General features: G+C 35.7%; 1 protein-coding gene across 10 annotated transcripts in view; it reads right to left on the reverse strand.

Annotated features, from left to right (window-relative positions):
* The window catches only part of LOC104994089 (chromosome unknown open reading frame, human C11orf30), an 81,385-nt gene that overhangs the window by 15,812 nt on the left and 38,586 nt on the right, over positions 1–26,987 (reverse strand). For 9 of the 10 annotated variants that reach the window (XM_010847547.1, XM_010847543.1, XM_010847546.1 and 6 more), the window contains 5 exons: positions 21,401–21,550; positions 18,536–18,706; positions 12,772–12,908; positions 10,135–10,308; positions 7,927–8,125 (listed from right to left, as the gene is read on the reverse strand). In XM_010847547.1, coding sequence (XP_010845849.1) covers positions 7,927–8,125; positions 10,135–10,308; positions 12,772–12,908; positions 18,536–18,706; positions 21,401–21,550 — 831 coding nt within the window. The remainder of the gene's footprint in view (positions 1–7,926; positions 8,126–10,134; positions 10,309–12,771; positions 12,909–18,535; positions 18,707–21,400; positions 21,551–26,987) is intronic. The other variant, XM_010847549.1, reaches the window with a different exon arrangement.

Below are 26,987 nucleotides of genomic sequence, written 5' to 3' on the forward strand. Positions count from 1 at the left end.
TTCTTTTTAAAAAATCTTTGTTTTACTACAAACTTCATGCTTTATCTCCCCAAAAAGACTGTAAGCTCCCAGAGGGCATAATGTCTTTCATGTCTATATTCACTTATTCATTCATTCATTCATTCAACAGACTGGGCACCTATGTGCCAGTCTACATTTGGCACTGGATATAAAAGAGCTCACAGAATAATCAAAGGATGCTCAAGAAGCACACAATCTGGTTGGAGAGACAGACATGTCAAGAGACAAATCACAATTCAATGTTGTAGCTGCTCTGATAAGTAGGTGTGCGTTTCTGTAGGTGGCTGCACGTCCACGCACCGTAAGAACGAAAGGCGGTATGAGTCTTATTTTCCCCAGTGCACCTAAAAATGTGTTCTGTATTACAACCTGAGCATTCAGTTAACACTTACTGGAATTACTGAAAGGAAATCCTGGCCACTGACAAGAAACATGGATAAATGATCTAGAAGCAGCATGATATAATAGGACACATATAACATTCAGAATTCAAAGTCTTAGGTTACAGTCCCAGCTCTAGCAATTACCAGCAAGTTGATTCTTTGGGTCTTAGTATCATTATTTCTAAAATGGCAACACTAAAATTACCTCTCTACCTCACAGGATTTCTGAGGATATAATGAAATAATATATGTAAAAGAGCTTTATAAACTATGAAGGACAATAGAAATGTTTTATTTTTGTTGTTGTTGTTCTGGTTGTGGCCTGAAAATTTCTCAATTCTAAGCCTTTTTGTTAGTTTCAAAATAAATTATAGCCCTAACTAACTTAAGGCTTATTATATTCATGCTATGTAAGTATGCATGTAAATATTAGACACATAAAATCAAACAACAAATTATTTGAGTTTTCCATCTACAGAATAAGTAGATGGAATAAGTAGTATAAGTGTAGTATACTACACTATTGTTAAGTTCTTAAACTCCTTGGTCCAAGATACCACAAAGAAATTACATAGGCTATAAAAGCATGACTCCTACTCCCAAGTTTAGATTCTAATGGAGGAGACATAAAACGTGTGTGTGTGTGTGTGTGTGTGTAGCTTTGTATCCTGAGATAAAGTCAAATGATTAGGGCAATTATATAATAGAAAGAAAAAGACTACTATGAGTTGGAATGGTCAGTGCAAGTATCACAGAAAGTAATTCATGCAGCCCCAAAACCAAGAATAAGTACAACTTAAGTTCACCCTTCTATGAATTTTATATTTTTGAAAACCACAAAGTTGTTCAAAAAGGTTGAAGCAGCAGGAATGACTCTTCAAAAACAAAACAAAACCAAAAAACCTATCTTCCCCCCAAAACAAAATCAATATACAAAATATCTGGAATTTTTATTTACCATAAAAACAAAACTGTATTTCTGCTCCCTACCTTATCCTCTAAACTCTAGGTAGACTATATGCCACACCAGGGATGTACAATTTCCATTAAACTTTCAAAAAAAATCTAGATGATTGAAGAACAATATCATGTAGTAATATCAAAAGCTATGTGAGGCCTACAGCAGTTTTTCTTTACTAATTCTAAGAGCATATATAAGAAATTAAACTTAAAGAAAACTGATTATATTAGGGAATCATTCATTTTATATAAACTTAGTTCTCAATTTTAAGAATCTCTCATGATGCTATAAGTACCCCTTGGTTAGGTACAAGGACCTATAGGCAAAGAATGACTTTGCAACCCAACTCTGTAAAATACACATATTAACTACCCAGAAGAAAGCAAAAACTGCATTGGTAGAGAGATAAGGTAACACAAGACTGAAAAAGAAAACACATTTCTACAAGGAGCACCTAATCAGACACATCAGCCCACATAACATCATCCCATAGGGACTGGGGAGACTGGTTTTTCTCTTTTTGCCCATACACAAAAAGTGCAGCTGACCATACAAAGCGTCAATGCAGCAACCACAATGGCTGTGACACAGAATGGGTGTGAACCTAAGCATCAAAAACATTCCTTGAGTGATTTTCCTCTAGCTTAGACTAGCTAAATCTACTGCCTACCAAATCTGACGCTGAGGTCAGAGTGTAATGACTGAGACAGCAGGAGCCTGATACAACAGTTCCATTTGATTATGCAGTGTGCATCCATCCAGACTTCCCTACCTCTCTTGGGGATGGTGGCCTACTGACCCTCAGATATCTTTCCCCATAGGTCATTTAACAAGTATTTATCGGGCATATACTGTATGTTATGTACTAGAGATACACATTATACTGTTATATCCAAAGGCAAATTCAGGCATCTCTATGGAAGAAAGTCTCATATGTCTTTACTATAAAAAGCTTCTATCACATTTGCATAGAATTGTAAGACCTCTCTGGAGAAGGCAATGGCACCCCACTCCAGTATTCTTGCCTGGAAAATCCCATGGACGGAGGAGCCTGGTAGGCTGCAGTCTATGAGGTCGCTAAGAGTCGGACACGACTGAGTGACTTCACTTTCACTTTTCACTTTCATGCATTGGAGAAGGAAATGGCAACCCACTCCGGTGTTCTTGTCTGGAGAATCCCAGGGACGGGGGAGCCTGGTGGGCTGCTGTCTCTGGGGTCGCACAGAGTCGGACACAACTGAAGCGACTTAGCAGCAGCAGCAGCAGCAGCAGCGGTAAGACCTCTCAGGCTTCCCTGGTAGCTTCCCTGCAGCTGAAAGAATCCACCTGCAATGTGGGTGACCTACGTTTGATCCCTGGGTTGGAAAGATCCCCTGGAGAAGGGAATGGCTACCCATTCCAGTATTCTGGCCTGGAGAATTCCACGGACTATGTATTAGTCCATGGGGTCGCAAAGAGTCAGACACGACTGAGCTACTTTCAACTTTCACATGGGACCTCTCAGCTAGAAAAAATAAAATCTAAAAGTATGTTTAATACTATCATCGATCTTATGTTAAAATCTTCAAAATATCACCACCAGTCCAGGAATCTAGCACTAAAGAACTCACTGTTTTCCAAGGTAATTTCCTTCCATCTTTGCACAGTTATGACAATTAGAAATTTTTCTTGTATGGAGTGGAAACAGGTCTTCTGATTGCTTCTCAACAGTTCTAGTTCTGCCCATGTACCTATCAAAGACCAATTCTTTTCCCTCTTCTATGTCACATTCCTTAAGATAACTGACAACAGTTCCTATGTCCCCCACAACCCAACCCAATCTTCATCTTCTCTTTTCCATAAATGTCCTGTTTCCACCTACTGTTCTTCATAAAAATGACTCCCAGATGCTGCACGCACCTAATCCATCTATTCTATACTAAACCCAAGATGTCTGTATCTTTTCCATGATGTAATAGGTATCTTCCCTCTGAAATACTGTCATAAAAAACAAGGCCGTCACAGTATTTAACTGCTTACACAGCTTTCCCCCAAATGTTCCAATGAACATTTTGCAAAAGAAGGGTTCCATGCTCAAAAAAGTTGGGGGGCATTTTATATTATATACGCCATTCTTCATCTTTCACAATATATATCACCACATAATGACTCTGAAAAGTTCTGCAATAAGTATTGGTATGTTTTGCTTAACCTTCATTCATTCCTTACCCTCACCATAACCTGCTGAGATCATGAAGCTTCTGGAAAAATCATCCTAGAAAAAAAGTTACTTAAAACAATGTCTTTATAGGATGCATTTTCATATTTGCTTCATTCATGTTCCATCTTAAATCACTACCTTTGGTTTTGTCTCCTTTTTCTCTTCCATTTTACTTCACATAATCTTGTATTCTAGTCTACTTAAAACCTTTTTTGGAAACAAAGTTTTGCTTTTAACGTTTTTTTCTCTCTTTAAAAAAAAATATGGAACCCAATAAGCCAAATAACCTTGTTCCCAAGTGAAAAAGAGAAAAAAAGAAGATCCAAATAGGAAGGAAAGCTGAAGAGCTGTGGAAGGTATGTGGCCCAATTTTCATTTAGCGACCTAGGTAAGTATGACCCTGAACTATTAGTTGGTCATCTAGCTGTCTATCAGTATGTAAAAATACTTCAGGTGTACAGCACTTAACCCACTAGGTTAGGAGAAACCCCAGAAAGGAAAAAATGTTTTGGACTCAGGAAACAAAAATGAATTTATAAGGCTGAAGCTTGACCCTGTGCCACAGTTGCTGTTACAGTTGCTGTTTTGTTTGTTCATTCAGAGAAACTTTTACTGAGTGTCTACTTAGAGCTAGTTAACCTCTTCACTAAATACTGAATATACAGAGATGAGTACGATGCTTGCCTCTAAGAAGTTAGTAGCCTAGTGGAAAAGAAAATAATTATATTAAACAAACAAAAAAAGTACAAAATAAAATGATCAATGATAAACTAGCTGGTAGTACAAAGCAATTTTGGAAGCCTAGTATAGAAGGAGTAATGAACCCTCCCAGGGTGATTAAGGAAAGTGCCATAACAAGGTGAAGATGAAGGTCGCTATTCTAGCCTGTGAGAAGACAGTTCAGAAATAATGTATAAGGCCTAAACTGCTTCTCCTTTCAGGCAGGGAATGGTGGGAAAAGTTTAGAAACCACAAGTAGAATCAAGGAAACCTTTGGCATAAAAAGACATCTTTATTCTAAGACTTGTATAAAGGAAGTCACTAGAAAAAGGATATGAAGTCAAGAAAAGTCGATCTATTCTTACAGTAGAATGCCAACTATCAACTAGGTAACAAATAATAGACTTTAGAAAATTATCACTGGATGCTAAAACTAGCAGATAAAGATGAGGGATATGATATTTATATAGTTTCAAACCATCTCCCCATATATTACCATTAATCTCAAAGGGACATATGGTAATTTCATAATGCAAAAAAAAAAAAAAAAAGGCGGGGGGGAGGCATTAACCAAGAGATCAACATTAACATAACATCATCATTATTGGGACAAACTGACATCAGTGCCTTCTGATAAGATAAAGCTAAGAATACACTACATCTGTGGAATTCATGCTGAATCAAATGAGAAACATTAGACAAAGCAACTAAATATAATGCATAATACTGATGTGGACTGTGGACTGGTGGTGGGGGTACGTTGCTGTACTGGCAAAACTACAAAGGATTACATGATTGGACAGTTGATGACATCTGAATGGACTGTAGATCATAGAACTAAAACTTTAAATCGTGATTTTGATAACTGTATTTTAGTTATGAAGAGACTAACCCTTAAGAAATATAAGCCAACAAACATATAAGTATTTAGAGATAAAAGGCATGACATCTACAACTTGTTCTCAAATGGTTAAAAATTTCAAAAATTATAAACACACAGGGGGCGGCACAGAAAGAGAATCAACAACAAAGTAAATAGGGCAAAATATAAATAAGTGGTGAATATAGTAAAAGACTATACACAGAAGTTCTTTTTATTCCTGTAACTTTTTATAAATTTGAAATTACATTAAAAGTACTAAACAGAGGTGGGCTAAAAACTACAAAAACAATATAAAGGAAAAAATGGGCTGTTATATAGTGCTTATATTCCCAGTAGGTATGAAAACCAAACTTGAGTCTTAGACTTAACAAAACCTTTATCCCTTTCTTATAACACAGCATATACATTCCCACAGCATATATAGTCCCTTGTCTTTGGAGAATGTACTAAGAAACTATACAGTGAAATGGGGAGAGGAGTAAATGAAGATTATAAAAATTGGCTTTAGGGACCTCCCTGGTGGCCCAGTAGTTAAGAAACCACCTTGCAAGGCAGGGGACATGGGTTTGATCTCTGGTCAGGGAATGTCACAACTACTGAGCCCACATACTCTGGAGCCTTGTGCCACAACTAAAGAGTTGTGCAGCACAACGAATATTCTGCAGGACACAATTAAGACCTAGCACAGCCAAATAAAAAGCAAATAAATAAATATTTTTTTAAACTGGCTTTATAGTTAACTATATTAGATATTCCTCTTTGGTGATTTTTTTCTGTATTATAAAATATTTTAAAAAGAAGTAATATGCAATGAGAGATAAATAACAAAAATAAAAATAAATGATGCCACATATAATAACAGATCAAAGAGCAAGAAATTTATACTCAATCACTTCCAAAAACAGTCAAACTTTTATCCTTTTCTTAGAATGAAAACTAAAGGCTCCCTAATGAAATGGCATGTTAGGGAAGTAATGACTGGCTTACAGCTCCCTTAGGGAAAAAACAGCAATTTCAAAGGTAACCTGAGCTTGTGTATATAGTTTACTGTTCAGGTTCCCATTTCAGCACCAATTCATAACCTAAACATTTTACCTGTCTTTTATGAAAATATTTCTCAAAGGAAAAAACAGCTGGAATTATTCAAATAAGTACAGACTTAAAAATAAAAGAGGAAAAAAGAATCTTGTTAGTTTAAGAATAGAATCTATACACATCAAATCAGTAAGTCTAAAAGAAATAGAGTAAGTATCACCCCACTGTAACTAGACATAAACTGATTCATAACCAATATAGAATGATAAATTAAACCTTAGTAAATTGATTCAGAAAATATTACTATTACTAATAATACGCTGAAGAAAATTATCCATTTTCTAAAATGAGAGCCATACTGTTTGCTAAAATCAATATTTTAATTTATTTTTTTATCAATGAGTTTCCAAAGACCATTTCAAATGCTACCTCCTTCATGAAGCTTTCTCATAAAGCTTACTACATAGTATAACTTTAAAGATAAATGTTCAAATTGAATTAATGGAATAATTAGCAATATGAACCATTAGTAAGACTAATCTGGGATGATTCCACCAAAGAGTTAAAATAATAATGCCTGTACAATATGAAGAAACTGTATTGAAAAAGTGAAGGTGCTAAGAAAGCATTCCAGAGAGAATAATGTGGACGATGAGGAGAGGAAACAGAGTGAGTGAGGAATGATCAAAGAAAGATAAACAGTTCTGTTTCAATATATCAGAGCTTCTAAGTACAGGCATAAATATACTACCTGGGTGGTGACGGTAACTGACACACACACGGGTACTAGATCTGTTGTTGTTGTGCAGTTGCTCAGTCATGTCCAGCTCTTTGCAACTCCATGAACTGCAGCACGCCAGGCCTCCCTGTCCTTCACTATCTCCCTGAGTTTGCTCAAACTCATATCCATTTAGTCAGTGATGCCATCCAACCATCTCATCCTCTGTTGCCCCCTTCTCCTCTTGTCCTCAATCTTTCCCAGCATCAGGGTCTAGATTTGTACAAAGTCTCAAAGTTTACGATCAATATGGGTGGTTAAGGTAACTGACAGACACAGGTACTAGATTTGTAGAAAATCTCAAAGCTTATGATCATTGAGTTTATTTCAATAAGTGACTCCCTAGAACAACATAATTAAAATAGCACTAACTATAACTAGTTTCCCTACTATGGAGCCTGGCTTCATATCACCTTCCTTATAATTAGGACAACCACACAATTATCATCTAAACTGGAACACCTATGAGAGTGAAAGAGAGTGCTATTATTATTCTAGAACAGAAATAAACTAAGACTTATTCCATGCAAACTGCAATGTATGAACACCCACATATAGCCCATTTATAGGCCTATCTCTGGCCACCATGATCCTTTCTCAAGGTTCAGCAAAAATCATTTCAAAAGGTACACTCACTTTCTTGCACACTTCTACTTACTCAAAGCAAACAAAAGGAATCACAGCTCTACCCAGTTTGATAATATCTATCTCCCCAAATCATCACCTAGTTTATGAATTATTTGATGAACATATGCCAGGCAAGAAAGAATGGTAAGCCTTACCAAAAACAAAATGTCTGCTCACATCAAACAAAAGACAATAAAATCAAAAGAAATGACAAGTCAAAGTATACATGTTTGTTTGAGATCCTTAGATTCAACTATTTTAGAACTAGGGCATTATCTCAGCAATAATTATATAAATCAGAAGTAAAATGGGTCTTACCTTGGGAACTTTGGGAGGACTCTGTAGAAGAGGAACTACTATCTGTGTAACTCTGTGGTTCTTCCTTTCCTTCTTGAATAGATGAATTACCAGCCTCTGCCACCCTGGAGGCTTGTTGTAATGTTTCTGTGACCAGCTGCCTTGTTTGTTCACTAACAACTGTGGCCTGAAACGTCACTGGTTTGGGTTTAATAAGAACCTAGAAGACAAGTGGAAATACAACCAGTATAAATTTTTGAGCATTTAAAATATGTTTAACTTCTAGATCATAATAAAACAAATATTTTCCTGACGTGGAAAACAGTACTCTGTCCATTTATTATACTTTGGGCACAGCACTGATCATCACAGACAAATTCAATCTATGAATCAATTATACCAGGCCACATATACAGTTCATGCTACAACAGCTACAATCCTGACAAGAGCCTTTGCTCTGTTTTTTCTTGCCTAAAATGACTTCAGGAATCATTTTACAATCTGCAGTTATATAGAAGAATGATAGCTACAAGCTAAGGACGGCAGAACAGAAAGACACAAGGAGCCTAGATTCCCAGGGGAAGTGTGTGTGTGTGTGAGAGAGATAGAATTTAAGTATTTGTGTATACTATACATAGTCAGCATAAGAGGAAAGATTTCCCCTGTGTGTGTGTGTGTGTGTGATAGAATTTAAGTATTTATGTATACTATACATAGTCAGCATAAGAGGAAAGATTTCCTCAGATCTCCCAGGAGAATTTTTGAGTCACAATAACAGTCCAGGATTTCCTTCCTCTAAATATTTATCAACATAATAAAAATAAAACCCTAATTTGTTTAAGCCCCTGTTCTTCAGGTTTCTTTTTAGCAACCAAATGAAATTCCTAATTAACACACCTGCACAAAGTAATCTTGCTTAGGACCCAAGTCATCTTTTAAGAAATCTCCAAAGGAACACTAATTTAGACAACTGGGTGTGCGTGCATGCTCAGTCATTTCCGACTCTTTGCAACCCTATGGACTCTAGCCCATCAGGCTCCTCTCTCCATGGGAATCTCCAGGTAACAATACTGGAGTGGGTTGCCATTCCCTCCTCCAGGGGATCTTCCCCACCCAGGGACTGAACCTGCATCTCCTGCATCTCCTGCATTGCAGGCAGACTCTTTACTGCTGAGCCACAATTTAGACAACTACTATAGTCAATAAGGAACATGTGACAAATCAACCTTGGCAAAGGTCAAAACCACACAGACAGTAGAACAAGTGAAACGGGAAGAAAGTTTCACACTGAACCATTCAATTCAAAGTGTGGACTCCAGGAGTTAACTTCAATGGGGTACATGGAATGAAAATGTTACTTCACCACAATTATTTTTTACTTCTCCATTTATATGAATCTAAATCTTTCAGGCTCTATTAAGTCACCCATTTCCAAAAATTCAAGAATGAAAACATGGGTTATGACAAAGATGATGGAGCAAATGTAACTGTTGCCACTGAAATTTAAAGCAATTTGACCTTATTAGAAAAATCACAAAACTAATGGTTTTGATATATAAACTATTTGGCTATAATATTGAGGGAACTGACTCTAAAGGCAAACTATTATAGATAAATTATCTTTTACAAAAATTCTAAAAATGGCATTTTTCAACCAAAGCTGACATCATTTCTTTGATATTCTCAAGAAAGTAAAGTACCTGAAAAATAAACAGTAGCCCACCAACACAAGATTAAATCCTGAGCCTCAATTTCCCAGGTAAATTTCTAGAAAAGCTCCCTTATCATTTACTGGTTGAAAAATGAACATATCTTTACTTTCTCCATTGTTTAGGTTTCAAGGAAATAAAATTTATAAGTAAATATCTCAAGTGCTTTCAAAGGTCATATAAGCTTACACAAAAATATTCTTTGACAGATTATGAATAACTACTATCCTCTGTCAACCATCTACTTCTCAAATAACAACATACACCTTCAGCAAATTTTACTCCAAGGGGATTCTATTCTCTAATTTTTGCTCATGACATGATACAAATATTTAATTTTTTTTAAGTACTGAAAAGAGAAACACAGGTTTTGAAAACAGACGGTTATAAACACTCAATCATAACTTTTAATAATCTGGTTCTTTCAATGTTACTCATCTTTTTGTTCAGATTTCTACCTTGGAATTTTAGGAATTTGAAATATACCAGAGTCAAGAAAAATCACCATATCTTAGCATACCTGTGTTTTCCCTTGCTGCCCATATACAATTTTTGTTGGGATGATTTTAGCTGCTGGTTGAACTGTGGAACCTATACCTTTTGGCTGAGTTACAATCATTTTGGTGATGGGTCTTGTAGCAGTGATAATAGCTGGCTTTGCTCCTGTTGGCACCGTCTGAATAGTCTTTTCTCCCTAAATTGAAGTCAGTAAATACATGAGATTTATATACATTTAAATGGGAAAAAAAAGTCCTTTTACTGAAAAATCATAGAAAAGTTTTACCAGGATGATGGGGAAAGGGTTGCAAATTGTGCAACAAAGTATAAGCTTCCAGGTGATCAAAAATGTTAGACCTAGTTGAAATGATCTTAGAAGTCATGTGACCAACCTTCTGTCCAAAGAAGGCAGTAAATATTTCTTGGTGAGTGAATTTTAAAAATTACCTTCTTTAAGAATACTTAGTATTCTCTGTCATTCACAGAATATATATACTAAAAGAGTCAAAATTTAGAGAGTATATACTGTTATCTCTAAGTGTTGGAACTACAGGTCGTGCTCCCTCAATATTCATCTTTATGTGACAGTTTATATGAAATAAACATATGTGTAATAAAAAAATTAGTGTGCATTCTACCAATAGCTAAATGTTCACATACAAAATAAATTAAGTTTCCCAAATATGAAGTTATAAGGCTATATAGCAGAATGTCTATGTGAAATGGTGTGGGCAAGAAATGTAATCAGCAGCAATATTAACATTTTTTCTGAGGTTACACTGGAAAATACAAAGAAAAAACTTGGGACATTTCCCACATTAGCATGTTACTAATATCACTTTAGTCTACTAACTAGATAGTTTAAGCCCATTAACTTTTCACCATTTTCTACATTTTCATCTGCTTTATTCTTAAGTACTATTTTCTGATCATTTATGGAGTCAATACTTGAGCTTAACAAATTAAATTCAGTCATTTTACTAAAGTACTAAAATTTTTTAAAAATTAAAATCCATAAAATTAAAAAGGAAAATATCTAAAATTTTTTCACCTTATCAGTTTTTCTTTTCAGTCACCATCACCTAAATGTGCAGCCACTGAAATTTAGCAGCCAGTAAAAACAAAACACCTAGGTGAACTGGCAAAAAGGTAATTACTCTGTAAATTTAGGTTAAATGATTACAAACTTCACAAGTTTAAATATCTGCTGCAATAATCTAAGGAAAACATGGAGTGTCTGCCAACCGTGCGATTACTTATTTTAATACATAACACACCCTTCACGGCAGCATCTCTGGAAAGAGCTCTATAATCATTTGCCAAGAGCTGCCAGCTTGCAAGTGGGCGTGCCCTTTTATTAAGAAGCTCAATGGGCCCTGTCCAAGTAAAATTATAAAGACCCATTCAAAACAGACTAGCAGGCTTTTCTGAAAAAGCTCTTTTGGTGTGTGTGTGCATACATGCACAGGTGTGTGTGTGTGTGTACATGCACAGGTAAGCAAGTTACGAGTATAGGTGCATGTACCTATGTGGTGAAGAGGATGGTCTTATACCCTGATCTTCTTGTTTGACTATCATTTCTTGCATCAAACTTTTTGCTATTAGATATATATGGCAGCTAGTACTCACATATACTATTTTTATATCTATATGACCATAGGACCTAGAGTACATGGTACCCCTCTCTTTTAATATCAAGTTCCATGAAATTACAAACCATGTAATTTCTGAAAATCTATATTCTAATTCTGACTTTATTTTTGGCTTACTATGTGAACTGAGGCTGGGAATAATCTATACTTTCCTACATGATGAAAATATCTAATACTAGACACCCACCAGCACTGTAAAGACTATGATGCCAAGGAAGCCACTAGAGATCAACTACAATGAAGCATAGTATTCTTTTTTCTAGCAAAGTAGAGATACTACCAAACCTCTATAGTTAAGTACAAAGAATAATAACAGTAAGAAGAAACAATTTATTGAGGACTTATGGGCCAGGTACTGTTTTAAGCACTTTTAAAACAGTTACCAGTTAGTTACTCATAACTCAACAAACTCACTGGTAGAGATCACCAATGTACAAATGAGGAAATTATGGATGAGAGAAGTGGAATAAGTTAGCCAAACACCTATGACACTCAGAGACAAAGCCTAGGTTTGGCTAACTTCAAATCTCTTAACCTCGTAACAATTGCCTTCAGAACTATAAATGCATCTCTAATTTACTTGATTTTTTCCCCACTAGCTCAAGAAGTAAAAGTGAAAGTAACAAATCCTTATCATTAATTTAGTCTTAGCGGCAAATACTTCTCTTTGCCTAGCCTATGTCCAATACGAGACTGGTATCTACTGGCCATAAGCAGCAGTAAAACTGTCCACTGACAGAGTTCCCTCTGAGTTAAGCTGGTAAAATCTTCCATCTGAACCAAGCTAAGACTGAAATCATGGTCATAAGCAACATAGTCATGAGCAACATGTTTTAGAAATTACTGTAAAAAATGGCATCAATAGGTGGTGTTTTTTACATCACAGCAGGAGTAAATCAAGCCATTCTATCCATTGTGGGTTCTAAAGTCCTTAGACAAATATTTATATAGCTGGTCTTTAAAATCCTCAGTGGACTGCTCAGTCTGTAGTTTAAGCTCTTACTTACTCCAGCATTTAGCAACGTTGTGACAACGTTTTTGCCCGGGAGGCCTTGAATGGTCGTTCCTTTTCCTGTAGTCTTTTGCACAACAATCACATTGGGCTTGGAAGTCATGGGGATTGTAGTGATTTTGGTAGTCGTTCCTTAGAGAAGGGGGGAGAAAAGGAGGCCTGAGTTAAGGACTAGTGATATTTGGTTATTTCTATTCATGTTGTACACAATTAAATACATGTAGTCAGTGTCACCCCAGATGATGTCAAAGCTGTCATGAGGATGAAAATGAAGGCCTTGGAATAATAAATTACAAGTTGTCCTAGAATGAAAGAATATTAAGAATCGATTCTTACAGCATTCATCTTTTTGGAATCTGAAGACCTACATAACAAACTCAGAATCTAAATATATCACAATCTGCTTCCCTATCGATATTTTTCTTCTGACTAGTTCACTGGAACAAATTAGACTATTTTATGACAAACATTTCTCCCAAACTCAATAGTATTACCTGTGTGACTAGTATGACAGGAAAACGCTTCAAAAAAAGAATATAAAAAAGGATAAATGTATATCAAAATTCTCATATAACACTAAATTGTAGAGAAAATTTATGAAAAAGAAATGTCATTTATTTTTATGAGAACAAAAAAGAAAATAAACACTAGTCCCAGACCAAGTCAGATGAAACACATACTCTTATAATTTCCAACACTCTGAAAAGTCTGAGGATGAAACCCTAATTTATATACTTAAATATATAAATTTATATTTTCAATCATTAAGTTCTATATAATAGATCTATATCTACCAATCCAAACATATTAGTATCTTACCCTCTCCCGCACATACTTCCACAATATGTTTCTCTTCTATCAAATTTATCTTCCTATCATATTCATACCCTATATTCTTCTAATTGTTCAAATTGGAAATCCTGGTGCAAATCTTTGATTCTTGCCTTGTCTTCACTCTGCATCCTCTAACAAAATAACAGCCCCTTAGCTCCAACCATATTTTTTTATACCACTGACTCCTCAGTGTTTAGCACACACTGTATTGCAATTACTCAAGTTATCATTCAGTGAGTATACAAATGAACTAAATTTGTCATAACAAATGTCTTCTTTCAAAATGTTATCAATGTCAGCTCAACAGATAGGCCGACATCTCTCTTGCTTTCCGGTATCTTCTCCCTATTTCAAGCTTCTCTGTCATGCAAATAGCTCTGATGTATCCTGCCATAGCAAACATTCTTAAAACAAAACAAAACAAAACACCACCTCATTTCATCATGCCACGAACCAACAACATGTGAAACTGGTCAAAAGCCTTTCAAATCCTCACTGCATTTCGTTTCAACTTGCCTTCTTCGGTTTCAAAATCCTTTATAATTTGATCTTATTTGTTCCCACTGCACAATGTACACCATAATCTCTATAGTTTAACGAGTATTTTCTTTTATTATGGCTTCCTATTATCTACCACACAAAGACCAAACTCTTCAGCTTAGCCCTCCAGGTTCCATCAGACTTTAATTTTCAGGATTACCCAATATATATCTCTTCTTCAGTGTGCTGATTTCCACATCAGTCCTTGAGCATACTAGACCCAATGCACCCTTTATACCTATAATTTCCTCTGGCTATGCAAACAGGCAAGTCATAGTTTTCCTCTACAGGCTTGCATATCATTTATCAAATGACTAAGCACAGAATGGATACACATTAAATACATGACTGATTAATATACTCTTGAGAAGAAAAATTAAAATTTTATTATTTTCTACTGGGAAACCTTAGCATTCTCTACTATAGTTTCGGAAATAAGATTGATAAGAATAAGAATGTTCTAGTTATGTATCAATTTTTGGCAATCTTGTTACAATATAATACACTTGCCATCATCTAATGCCTCTATCAGTCCGAGGTAACATGCTCAGGTTACATAAAAAAGCACTTTTGTCCATGGGCCAGTTTCACAAATATTTTTTCCTTTATCTGTGGTCTGTGAATAGTAAGCTGTTAAAAGCCACAAAAACCAAGCTGCCTATTATTTACTTATATCAACTTTAACTCTTATTAACTCCAATTCCTCATGTGATTAACTATGATGCCTTCTCTGACAATGCTCCCTCATCAAATATTTGGTTAATAAAAAATGTTTTTAGAAAGTAAGCATTAAATACTAGCTCAAGGAAATGTAAACCAAGCTTTAACTTTATAGCAAAGTATAAGGGTCACATTTTTGACAAAACTTACTTAACAAATGAATTATCTTTATAACTATGAAAATATCAAATCCTTTCTATTACAGGTGTGTCAATTTGTGAGACAGCTGCAAACCAAGTTCACTAGCTTAACAAAATGGGAGGCGGTGTGTTAGAAAACTGAAGAAAAGGGCATAACATAAGGAAAAGCAAGTACAGTATTATATTAAGATAGAATACGATTTATAACTAGAACTATCAAATTGTAAAAATTTAAAATTCTAATAGTATATTTTTGTATCTCAGGTGATATCTATTATATTGAAGTAAGAAGTATTACTCATTTTAAAAAAAGTCTTCCTCTATACTTTCATAGCATTCAGCCTATAGTTCTCATGTTACAAGACAATGTATGAAGTTCACCTGTTTAGCATTCTGTAGGGCACAGAATATCCCTTGTGTACATCACTGTGTATCACAGCACCCAACCCCACATCTAGCTCATAGCATATTAGAGAACTCACCTAGACATACAGTCCTTACTTATAGAGTCAACATACAATAGGTGCAAGTAACTGTGAATCACATTTGGATCATAGGCTATGACACTGATGCATTCCAGAGATTCTTATTCAAAAATAAGATGCCTGTAAAACTTTGAGCCTTATGGAACGCAGGCGTAAAGAACACAAATTAATTGGCCTAGACTTTATTATTCACTGATTCTTAAATCACTCTGGCAATTTTGGTTTTGGGGGTAATTTTTTATATGTTACTCTGCTCAAAGAATGAACAAATGAATATAACGAATGAACAAATGAATGTAACGAATGAACAAATATATACAAACACTAGCCCCTTGCCTGGACATTGTACTAAAGATAAGGGGAATCAAAATCAAGTCCTGCCATTGTCACAGGTTCTCATAAAGTCCTTAGATTCAAGATAATGAGTTTACCTCTAAAGGATCCATCTTCTGCATAAAACAGACACGATTTTTCAACCAACTTTCAACAAAGCTCACCAACAGACTTACGTATCTGATATTTCTATATATACACACACACATATAAGTAAATATCTGACTGCATAAATGACTAACTGCAAAAACAGTCATGCCTTCAACTTAACTGCTTATTCTAATAAAAATAAAAACTTGACCTTTCTGGAAAGTACTTTGGAAGCATGAATTTGCCTTCCAGGACATTATACAAAGGAAATAAGAATTTCATATAATAATTTATGTATAATAATATTCTTCATAGGATTATCAATGAGAAAAAAATTGTTAGGTAACCTAAAACATTCAGCAATGAATAAACAGTTAAATTATGGTGCATTATAGGAGAGAATATTGTATAGTCATTAATCTGGGGTGTGAGGTATCAAAATACATTTAATGGAATGAGAAAATGATATTATTATATGAAAAAAGATTAAAACTGATTATATAGATCTATATTTAATTTTTAAAATATACATATATGCACAAAACATTTATACAGAAATCTAAATAGAAAAAGGAATAAACAGAAATATACACAGATTATTTCCCTAGATGGCAAAAATTATAGGTTTTTAGTTTTCTTTGTATACCTTTCTGTATTTTCTAAATTCCCCACAATAAACATAAAAGTTTTTTTTTTTTTTAAAAAGCCTTCCATTCTCAAAGCCAGATGTATGAGTGTATTTTAAGAAAAGCATTTCTTTTTTGTTGTGGGGGTGGTGAGGGCATTGACTCTAGCATCCAGCATCGGATCACAGATTAAGGTAGAAAACTGTCTAAATTCATTCAACCTGGCTTATTGGTTTACTGTGAAAAGACAGGGATTGAGAATTTAAAAACTGACCAATAACCCCAGTATCATGGAACGAGAATATAATAAGAAACACTGACACGTAACATAAGGATTAGTTTAAAGTACTCAGAAATGAGAGAAGTTCTTTAGAATGAAAGTGTCAAATAGTGAAGCAGAGGTAGAGGCAAAACGAGCCCCACGCAATGAATACAGCTATTTCAGCTGTGAGCCCATTATACCCTACAGTGCTGAAAAAGTTTAAGAGCTCTTCCTCTATGTATCTATACACTTGAAATAGCAACTAACCACCAGTTACTTTATATTTTAGAACAAAGGTATGTTTACAAGTGTAGGGTATATACCTCACTGCCTCTTTGCTTCTAGGAAAATGTGCTTGTGTATACTGCTCTAACCTCACACAAAGCAGCTAAATCATAAATAAGGTTTGAAAACAAGAGGCTTCATGACATTCCTTCAAGCTATATGGTATTAAGAACTTATACCTAAATAAAGAAATACCCTATGGTCATAAAAAGTTATACACTAATAAAAAAACATGATTACTTTTTGAAAAATAAAGTTTAAGTGTGTGCTCTATACTATTTAAAGATATTGTCAGGTAATAAATTACAATCTAGTTTTAACTGTGTTATTTAAAATATCCTCTTAAAAGCTGAAGTATGATTCTTTCCCTACTGGTTTCACCCTCCTTAGTTTGGCAAACATCAAAGTTTCTCACTTACACTTAAAGAGTAGAGCCAAAGTTAGCAGCTTTAAATATAGAGCTTTATGCCAATACCACGACCTGCCTTGTTTTTTTTCACTCCTTGAGTTATCAGCAACATCATATTACTGCCAGGAACTTCAATTCCTTCACTTTAAAATGTCAGAACAATTCACTGGGGGCATACAAAATACAGCTAGTCTACAAAAATGGTAGACAGTAAAAGTCCACAGGGCTTGCCTGGTCAGAGATTATTCACATCATTTTAATTAAAAAACAATATTCGATGAAAATAGACACCATGTTAACATTCCACTTCAGGATATACAACTCAAATATTGCAGGAATAAATGAGCCATTAAAAACCAGGTAAGGTTCTAAAATACCAATAAATATTAGCTTTCATTATCTGAGTTAAATATTTTTAAAAAGTAAAAAGCCCTTATAAATGGTGAAAAACAAATAAAAATATTCAAGTATTTTTATTTTTAATAAGCTAAAGTAACATTAGTAATTGAAACTATGAGATTATGATCCTGCAAACATATGTAGACAAATAAATACTAGTCAGTAATTGAGATTATGATCCCACAAACATATTTAGACAAATAAATACTAGTTCTTTCACTGCCTAGTTTATGTGGCTTTGGACAGGTCACGTTCATCTCTTGAAATGTACAATACATCTATACCTATAAACTGGAGATGATACCAACTATTTCAGAGTTTTGAGGTAGAAATGAATTGATAGATGGGACAATATTTTATAAATGAAACATCTCTATGCAAATGTAAACTATAATCCTCCCATTCTGATTAAAAGCAACTAAATGTTCTTTCTATTTTTAAACTCTCAAAAGCTTAACATGTAAAGATTTTATACTGGAACTAAAAAACTATACTTAATCACTAGACATAAGGGCTAAAAACCAAGTTCTAGATTTCTAAGCAGAAAACTGAGATCAAAACAGTATCCCTTGACAGTGAAATGTTTTTTCCTCTTATTGGTCACCTATACCTTTAACATATTTCAGATATACCTACCAGAAACTATATTACTGCTAATTATCTTGCCCCCCAAGGTAGCTAATGATTTGGGTACTACTGTAATAATGCTACCACTGGTAGTTTTCACGTAGGTTGCAGCTCCAGGGGTTGCAGCCATCCGACCTATAGATGGGCTCACTGTTGGCCGAGTATAGGTTGCCTGTGTGCCTATAAAAAGGGAAAAGCCAAGAAAAAAACTTGTCATCACTTTTAGAAGAATGACAATTTATACAGTTTAACTGTAATTCAATGTAATCTACATTGCTTTAACTTGAAAATGGAATTTCAAGGTGTCAAGCCATTAAATAACAATTTACAGCCAGTTTTCAATGCACATAGCAAGAACTACAGCCAACTCAATTTGAATTAACTTTACACATAAAATTTTGTGATGTGTTGCATCAAATTACTAACCCCAAGAAAAGCATAACTAACTCTGTTCCCTTCTTCCACTACCCTTCTTCCACTAGCTTGGTGCCAAAAGAAACTTAAATTTAATCATCTTTCCTGCCAGAGCATTTTAGATATTTCTGTTATAGATTTCAAGGTCTCCGCATCTGTTTTATGCTCTCAGTGCCAAATCCAACGTCAGCACTCAGCAAATAAGGCAGTATATTGTTTGCCTAAAATTTTATAAACTTTTACTGTTTTGTACTCTGCTACCCTCTAAATATATTTCCATCATTAGAGAGTTATTCCATCATTTTACTAGAGATTAAAGTTGTAGCTGCCAAGAGTTGCCAGGAATATTTTTTTACTGAGAAAATTCACTATTTACATATTTCCTCAACTTTAACTGACCTGTTAGAATATTTTTCTTCATATCTCTCAAAAAGATTTTACACTCGTACCCACTATTTTTAGGACTTTTTCTTTCCCCCAAACAGGAACTAAAAATTAACCAGATTAGCCTATTGTAGCATCTCACACATCTGGTAACTCAGAAACACTATTCCTAAGTTTCTAAAACTGTTCCTAAGAACAGTTAGTTTTGAGGAGAAAGAAGATAATTCAGGTAACACTTTCTTCAACTGAAAACATTTTTTTCATAATTAGGTTCAGAAGTTACTGTAATAATCATTTTCAAAACCCCCCTAAAATTGGTTTTATCCAGTTAGTATTTACTATTTTAAAATACAATCACTACCCAAAAAAAGGAAGAAGCGGAGGAACATTAAGTAGAATTAAACTGATTACAAACATACATCTAAATCAGAAAAATAAATCTAGTACAAAATAAATATGCTATGAAGATACACAGCTTGAATTAATTATAACTGGAAAATATTTCAACGTTAGCTTTTGTTTTAAAATTTGCAGAAACATTTATTCTAACATAGATATATAAGGATACATTATTTTTCACTACCTTTCCCTAACATGAGGAATCACATCTTTGTACAAAATGGAGAAAAGTTTTGGGTGAAGAATGATAGATTCAATAAAAGAAAAACTGTTTTTAAAACATAGGCTTTGCAAGAAGATGAAGTATTGCAGAATGGCGGTTGTCAGGGATTGGAAGCAGGTGGGAATGGAGAGTTATTGTTTAATGGGCAGTTTCAGTTTGGGAAAACAAAAATGTTTTGAAGCTAGATGGTTGTAATGGCTGCAAAACAACGTTAATGTACTTAATGCCAATGAACTGTACACTTAGAAATGGGGAAAATGATAAATTTCATGTTATCTATATTTTATCACAACCTTTTTAAAAAAAGTTTTGGGAGTCAAACAGACCTGGATTCAAATTCCAGTCCTGTCTTTTATAGACTATGTGGCCATGTGATGTTGCTTAACATAAGTCTCTGTTTTGTTTCTGAAAATGGAGACATTAAAGCTTAAGGGAGACTAAGGGTAATGTTTATACACACTTTTACATAATGGCCAATAGGTGATAGCTTATAAACTTGAGAAAGGAATCATTTTACACTCTTCAGATTCTATCATCTAAATTGTTGTTGTTGGGTTGTTAAGTCATGTCCGACTCTTTGCGACCCCATGGACTACAGTATGCCAGGTTTCCCTGTCCTTCACTATCTCCTGGAGTTTGCACAAACTCACGTCCATTGAGACAGTGATGCAGCCAACAATCTCATCTCATCATCTAAATTTGGCCCTCTTCAAAGAGTCTGGCAAGAGTTACACCAATTTAAAATAACACCAATGGATAATACTAATTCTAACATTAATTTATAGTAATGGCTATTATAGTAATGGCTAGTAAAGCACTCTCCTGGGGACTTAACATACCAGATTTGGTAAAGGTATTATGATCACATAGAAATAGACAACAGAAAAGACTGAGAGGAATTAAACTGGTCAAAGTCACAAAGGATGGTACTATTTCACTTCCTTGGGCCACAGTCTGGATACTCTCATACCTGGGTAAAATGGCATCCAATGCTTCTCTCAGTCAGACTAACACTTACCATACAATAATGTAACAACAATTCTCAGCCTCATCAGGGTGAGATTCTCTTGGGCTGGGACTGCGTTTTCATTCACTCAACAAATCCTGACTGAACACCTACTTACAGATCAGCTCTACATACATATGGTGAATAACACAGATACAGTCCTTTATCCGCATGGAGCTCATGAGCTAATAAAGTAATTAACATCAAACAATTGACAAAAAAGTACCTAAGTAATTAGAAACTGTAGTATGTGTTACAAAGGAAAAGAAGAGGACCATGACAACAGCAGAGAGCTAATTCGAGTTGGGAGGAGGGAAGAGTCAAGAGAGGCCTCTTTAAAGAACTGTTTCCTGAATTTCTATATTCCCAATGTCAAGCAAATTACTGGGTCAGAGAAATTACTCAGTGAGTATGATGAATGAATGGACTGATGCTCAAGATAACTTACCAGTAGGAGTGGTTACCAGTTTAGTTGTCATAATTGCACCATTACTGCTAACCACCATAATAGGGGAATTGCTACTGGTAGGCAGAGTTGCTGTCACTGGTTTGGGTAAGATTTTACTTGGTTGAACTTGTTGTGTGATGATTTTAACACCTTTGAAAGAAGAAAGATAAATCTCAATACAAATTATTTTTTAATAACGTGGTTTATATCAACCCAAGAGGGCAGCAGTTATACACATTTACTGAGTCTTGACTAAAGAAGCTTTCTTTCATATTGATAAATAATACTCTTTTAACTTTTATCCCTCAAACTCCTATCTTTCCAAATTTCTTTGATTCAGGAATATAATTAAAATACAAAAACTATTTAACAAGTTGTTAATAAAAAATGATTTTTGTCTATGATTACATCATATGAGAGCTTTCAAACCAAATTAGCCATTGATCTTAACTTCCACAGACAATCTGTGTTCTATGCAAATACTTGGGATGAAAGGATTAGAAGACAAAAATAAAAGTTAATGTAGCTTTTATATATTCTCTACTCTATCAAGATTTTTCTAACCTCTTAAGATTACAAAAAGCAAGAACATTTTCTTTTTGAACCTTTTATTTTTAAACTTATTTTAAAGTATTTAAATAGCTCACTTTGTCAAAAGTAAAGAATATGCTGTTATTGAACCTACATAAAATACACATGTGGACAAGAATTTGAAAACAATATATAAAAATAAAATTAAAATATTAGGGTGGTGATGTTATATTTTTCATACATTTTTCCAATTTATTTAAATGTTACTGTTACATTGACTTTCCAAATTTCAGATGTCCATTTAAAAGAAATCTCTCATGCTAACAACAAATTTAAGTCCTAACAGCTGTTAACTAAGGAAGGAAAATTTTGGTAACACTTTTTCCCCACTAAACTTCACTGAAATAATTCATGGAATACAATGTATTTCAATAGACAACTAAAATTTTTATTACTTTTTTGGATGGTGATTTAGGTTAAGATATGAGGTAGCAAACAAATATATTTATTTAATAGCCTTAAATAATTATAAAATACTTATACCCAACAAAGAAATTAAAATAATAACATCTAGGCATAATTAGTCAAATTACTTAATGATCTTTATGACTCAGCTTTCCATTCATAAAATAAAGATAATATTAGTATATATACCTTCTAGGGTTGTTGTGAAGATTAATTATGGGAAAATTGTGAGTTGCCTAATACATAGCAAGGATTCAATAGAAAAAAAAGTATTACTACTGTATAAACAAATTCTTATTATAATAAATCATAAACTATAAAGCTGTAGGGGAAAAATGATTTCTAGAATTATCTCATTAATGAATTACAACAATGCTTAAGGTACATAAAGAAGATAACTCCCATGCTTTTAAAACCATTCCTCTCATTGTTGCAGTAAATAGGAAAAAAGAGGAATTAAGTTTTTTCTTTCCCTTTCCTGAGAACAAAGAAGATAAAGAGAACAGTCAGCAGGCCTGATCATTCCTACTTTTTACTTTAACTGTTCCTAATCTGTTGTTGTTCAGTCACTCAGTCGTGTCTGACTATTTGCGACCCCGTGGACTGCAGCATGCCAGGCTTCCCGGTACTTCACTATTTCCTGGAGTTTGCTCAAACTCATGTCCATTGAGTCAGTGATGCCATACAACCATCTCATCCTCTGTCAGCCCCTTCTTCTCTTGCCCTCAATCTTTCCCAGCATCAAGGTCTTTACCAATGTCTGCTCTTCACATCAGGTGGCCAAAGGACTGGAGTTTTCGCATCAGTCCTTCCAATGAATATTCAGGGTTGATTTCCTTTAGGATTGATTGGTTTGATCTCCTTGCTGTCCAAGGGACTCTCAAGAGTCTTCTCCAGCACTGCAATTCAAAAGCATCAATCCTAATCTCTAGTCTGTAACTAAGATTGCTTTTCTGCCCCCTAACTCGACATGAGCTACATTTTGCACCTATTATCCTTTGACTCTCTGTGAATTACATCCTGAATCTGGTGCTCACCTTTATAGCACTCGCTTCATAGACCACCCCTCATAGTTTTTCTCTTTTTGCACTACAGAAAGAAGGCCACAGGGCTACCAAACTGCCAGATTCAATTACTGGGTTACCTGATGCCACCCTATCATTGTTTTTAGAAACAATGCAAGAGGAAGAATACAAGATCCTTACACCTTTGTTCCTCATCATTGACTCCTGACTGCAAGCCCTCATCTTATATAAGCTCTTAGACTCCTCATAGAGGTGGAAGTTCAGGTCTTGAGGCATGAGGCTGTTGTGTCGCCCTCTGCTGCTGCTGCTAAGTCGCTTCAATAGTATCCGACTGTGCGACCCAACAGACGGCAGCCCATCAGGCTCCCCTGTCCCTGGGATTCTCCAGGTAAGAACACTGGAGTGGGTTGCCACTTCCTTCTCCAATGCATCAAAGTGAAAAGTGAAAGTGAACCGCTCAGTCGTGTCTGACTCTTAGCGACCCCCTGGACTGCAGCCTATCAGGCTCCTCCACCCTCTGCTGGCTGAGGATTAAAGCCACCTTTCTAATTCCTCCAAACTCTGTCTTCGTATTTTTTTATTCGGCTTCAGAGGGCACAGAAAGCCAAGATTTTGGCCCTAACATCACCAAATCAAAACAAAACAAACTGTGTGGTGTGCTCAACTGCTCAGTTATGTCCAACATTTTGCAACCACATGGATTGTAGCCAACCAGGCTCCTCTCTGTATGGAATTTTTCAGGCAACAATACTAGAGTAGTTGCTATTTTCTCCTCCAGGGGATCTTCCCAACCCAGGGATGGAACCTGCATCTTCTGTATCTCCTATACTGGCAGGCAGACTCTTTACCACTGAGCCACCTGGGAAGCCAATTGTGTAGTTCAGTTCAGTTAGTTCAGTTCAGTCACTCAGTCGTGTCCCATGAACTGCAGCATGCCAGGCCTCCCTGTCCATCACCAACTCCCGGAGTCCACCCAAACACATGTCCATCAAGTCGGTGATGCCATCCAACCATCTCATCCTCTGTTTTCCCCTTCTCCTCCTGCCCTCAATCTTTCCCACCATCAGGGTCTTTTCAAATGAGGCAGCTCTTCACATCAGGTGGCCAAAGTATTGGAGTTTCAGCTTCAACATCAGTCCTTCCAATGAACACCTAGGGCTGATCTCCTTTAGGATGGACTGGTTGGATCTCCTTGCAGTCCAAGGGACTCTCAAGAGTCTTCTCTAACACCACAGTTCAAAAGCATCAATTCTTCGGCACTCAGCTTTCTTCACAGTCCAACTCTCACATTCAAACATGACCACTGGAAAAACCATAGCCTTGACTAGATGGACCTTTGTTGGCAAAGTAATGTCTCTGCTTTTTAATATGCTGTCTAGGTTGGTCATAACTTTCCTTCCAAGGAGTAAGCGTCTTTTAATTTCATGGCTGCAATTACCATCTGCAGTGATTTTGGAGCCCAGAAAAATAAAGTCAGCCACTATTTCCACTGTTTCCCTATTTGTCATGAAGTGATGGGACTGGATGCCATGATCTTAGTTTTCTGAATGTTGAGCTTTAAGGCAACTTTTTCACTCTCCTCTTTGTGTGGTAATGGATGTTAATTAAACTTATTGGGGTCATTTCATAATACATGCATATATCAATCATTATGTTATACACCTCAAACTAATAATATGTTATATGTCAATTATACCTCAATTTAAAATAAGCAAATTACAAAAACCATTCAAGAGATTGATTTCTGACAAGAAAGCATAAGGAGTTCTGCTGACAATGAAACTGGTGAAAATGATTTTTCAAAAATAAATAAATAAAACCAACCAATGAAAGGCTCTGGTGACAGTCCCAAGACTAAACGAAAAACATCTATTCAAGAATACATTTAGTAAGACAGGGGAAATCTCTAATATTTAAACTAAGACCTGTTCCTCGTCATCCCTCCCTACATGTGAAGCAAGGACTCCTCTCCAGACTGCCATAGTCAAGGGCACAGTGTTTCCTCCTTCTCCAGCTCCTAGTTGGAGGGCTTTCTTCTGAGGAGTAGAAGGACTTCAGCTTATCTCATCCTGCTCCCTGGTACCTGCTGCTAAGTCACAGGCCACTGCAGTCAAGAGGTGGCTACTCCCTTTTGCCTAGCCCCCAATCCATGGCTCTATCTTGGGCAAAAAGCCTCTGAGAATATTAGGCTCGTGACCACTCTGGCTTGTAAGACAGTGGCTCCACCACTGGGGAAAGCAAGCCGAGGGCACCTCAGGCTGCTTGCCCACTCTCCCACACTTGACTTCACTGAGTGCTGTCAGCTTACAGAGCAGGGGTAACATACATAGAAAAGACTGCCATGACCCTACCCCCAGAGTTCCAGAGCTGCCTGAGGATAAAAACAGGTCTTAGATAGCTCACTAGCCTCTTTCCAGAGAAACTGAACTCATTTGTAACAGAGCATGGAGAAGTTCAAACCTAAGGGTGCTCTCAAAAACAGTGGAGGATGTGACGAAAAAGACTAGAGATTTCTTCAGGAAAATTAGATACCAAGGGAACATTTCATGTAGAGATGGGTACAATAAAGGACAGAAATGGTATGGACCTAACAGAAGCAGAAGATATTAAGAGGAGATGGAAAGAATACACAGAAGAACTATACAAAACAGTGTCTTAATGACTCAGATAACCAGGATAATGTGATCACTCACCTAGAGTCAGACATCCTGAAGTGTGAAGTCAAAGGCCTTCGGAAGTACTGTACGAAAAAGCTAGTAGAGGTAATGGAATTCCAGCTGAGCTATTTCAAATCCTAAAAAGTTGATGCTGTGAAAGTGCTTCACTCAATATTCCAGCAAATTTGGAAAATTCAGCAGTGGCCAGAGGACTGGAAAAGGTCAGTTTTTATTCCAGTTCCAAAGAAGGGCAATGCCAAAGAATGCTCAAACTGCCACACAACTGCACTCATTTCACATGCTAGCAAGGTAATGCTCAAAATCTTCCAAGCTAGGCTTCAATAGTACATGAACCAAGAATTCCCAGATGTACAAACTGGATTTAGACAAGGCAGAGGAACCAGAGATCAAATTGCCAATATCCACTGGATCATAGAAAAAGCAAGGGAATTCCAGAAAAATACCTACTTCTGTTTCATTGACAATGCTAAAGCCTATGACTGTGTCAATCACAACAAACTGGAAAATTCTGAAAGAGATGGGAATACCAGACCACCTTACCTGCCTCCTGAGAAACGTGTATGCAGGTCAAGAAGCAACAGTTAGAACCGGACATGGAACAACAGACTGGTTCCAAATTGGGAAAGGAGTACGTCAAGGCTGTATACTGTTACCTTGCTTATTTAAATTACATGCAGAGTACATAATGCTAAATGTGGGGCTGGATGAAGCTCAAGTTGTAATCAAGATTGCCAGGAGAAATATCAATAACCTCAGATATGCAGATGACACCACCCTTACGGCAGAAAGTGAAGAGGAACTAAAGAGCCTCTTGATGAAAGTAAAAGAGGAGAGTGAAAGAGCTGGCTTAAAACTCAACATTCAGAAAAGTAAGATCATGGCATCCAG

The sequence above is a fragment of the Bison bison genome, unplaced genomic scaffold (assembly GCF_000754665.1).
Source record: "Bison bison bison isolate TAMUID 2011002044 unplaced genomic scaffold, Bison_UMD1.0 scf7180017864251, whole genome shotgun sequence".
NCBI lineage: Eukaryota > Metazoa > Chordata > Mammalia > Artiodactyla > Bovidae > Bison > Bison bison.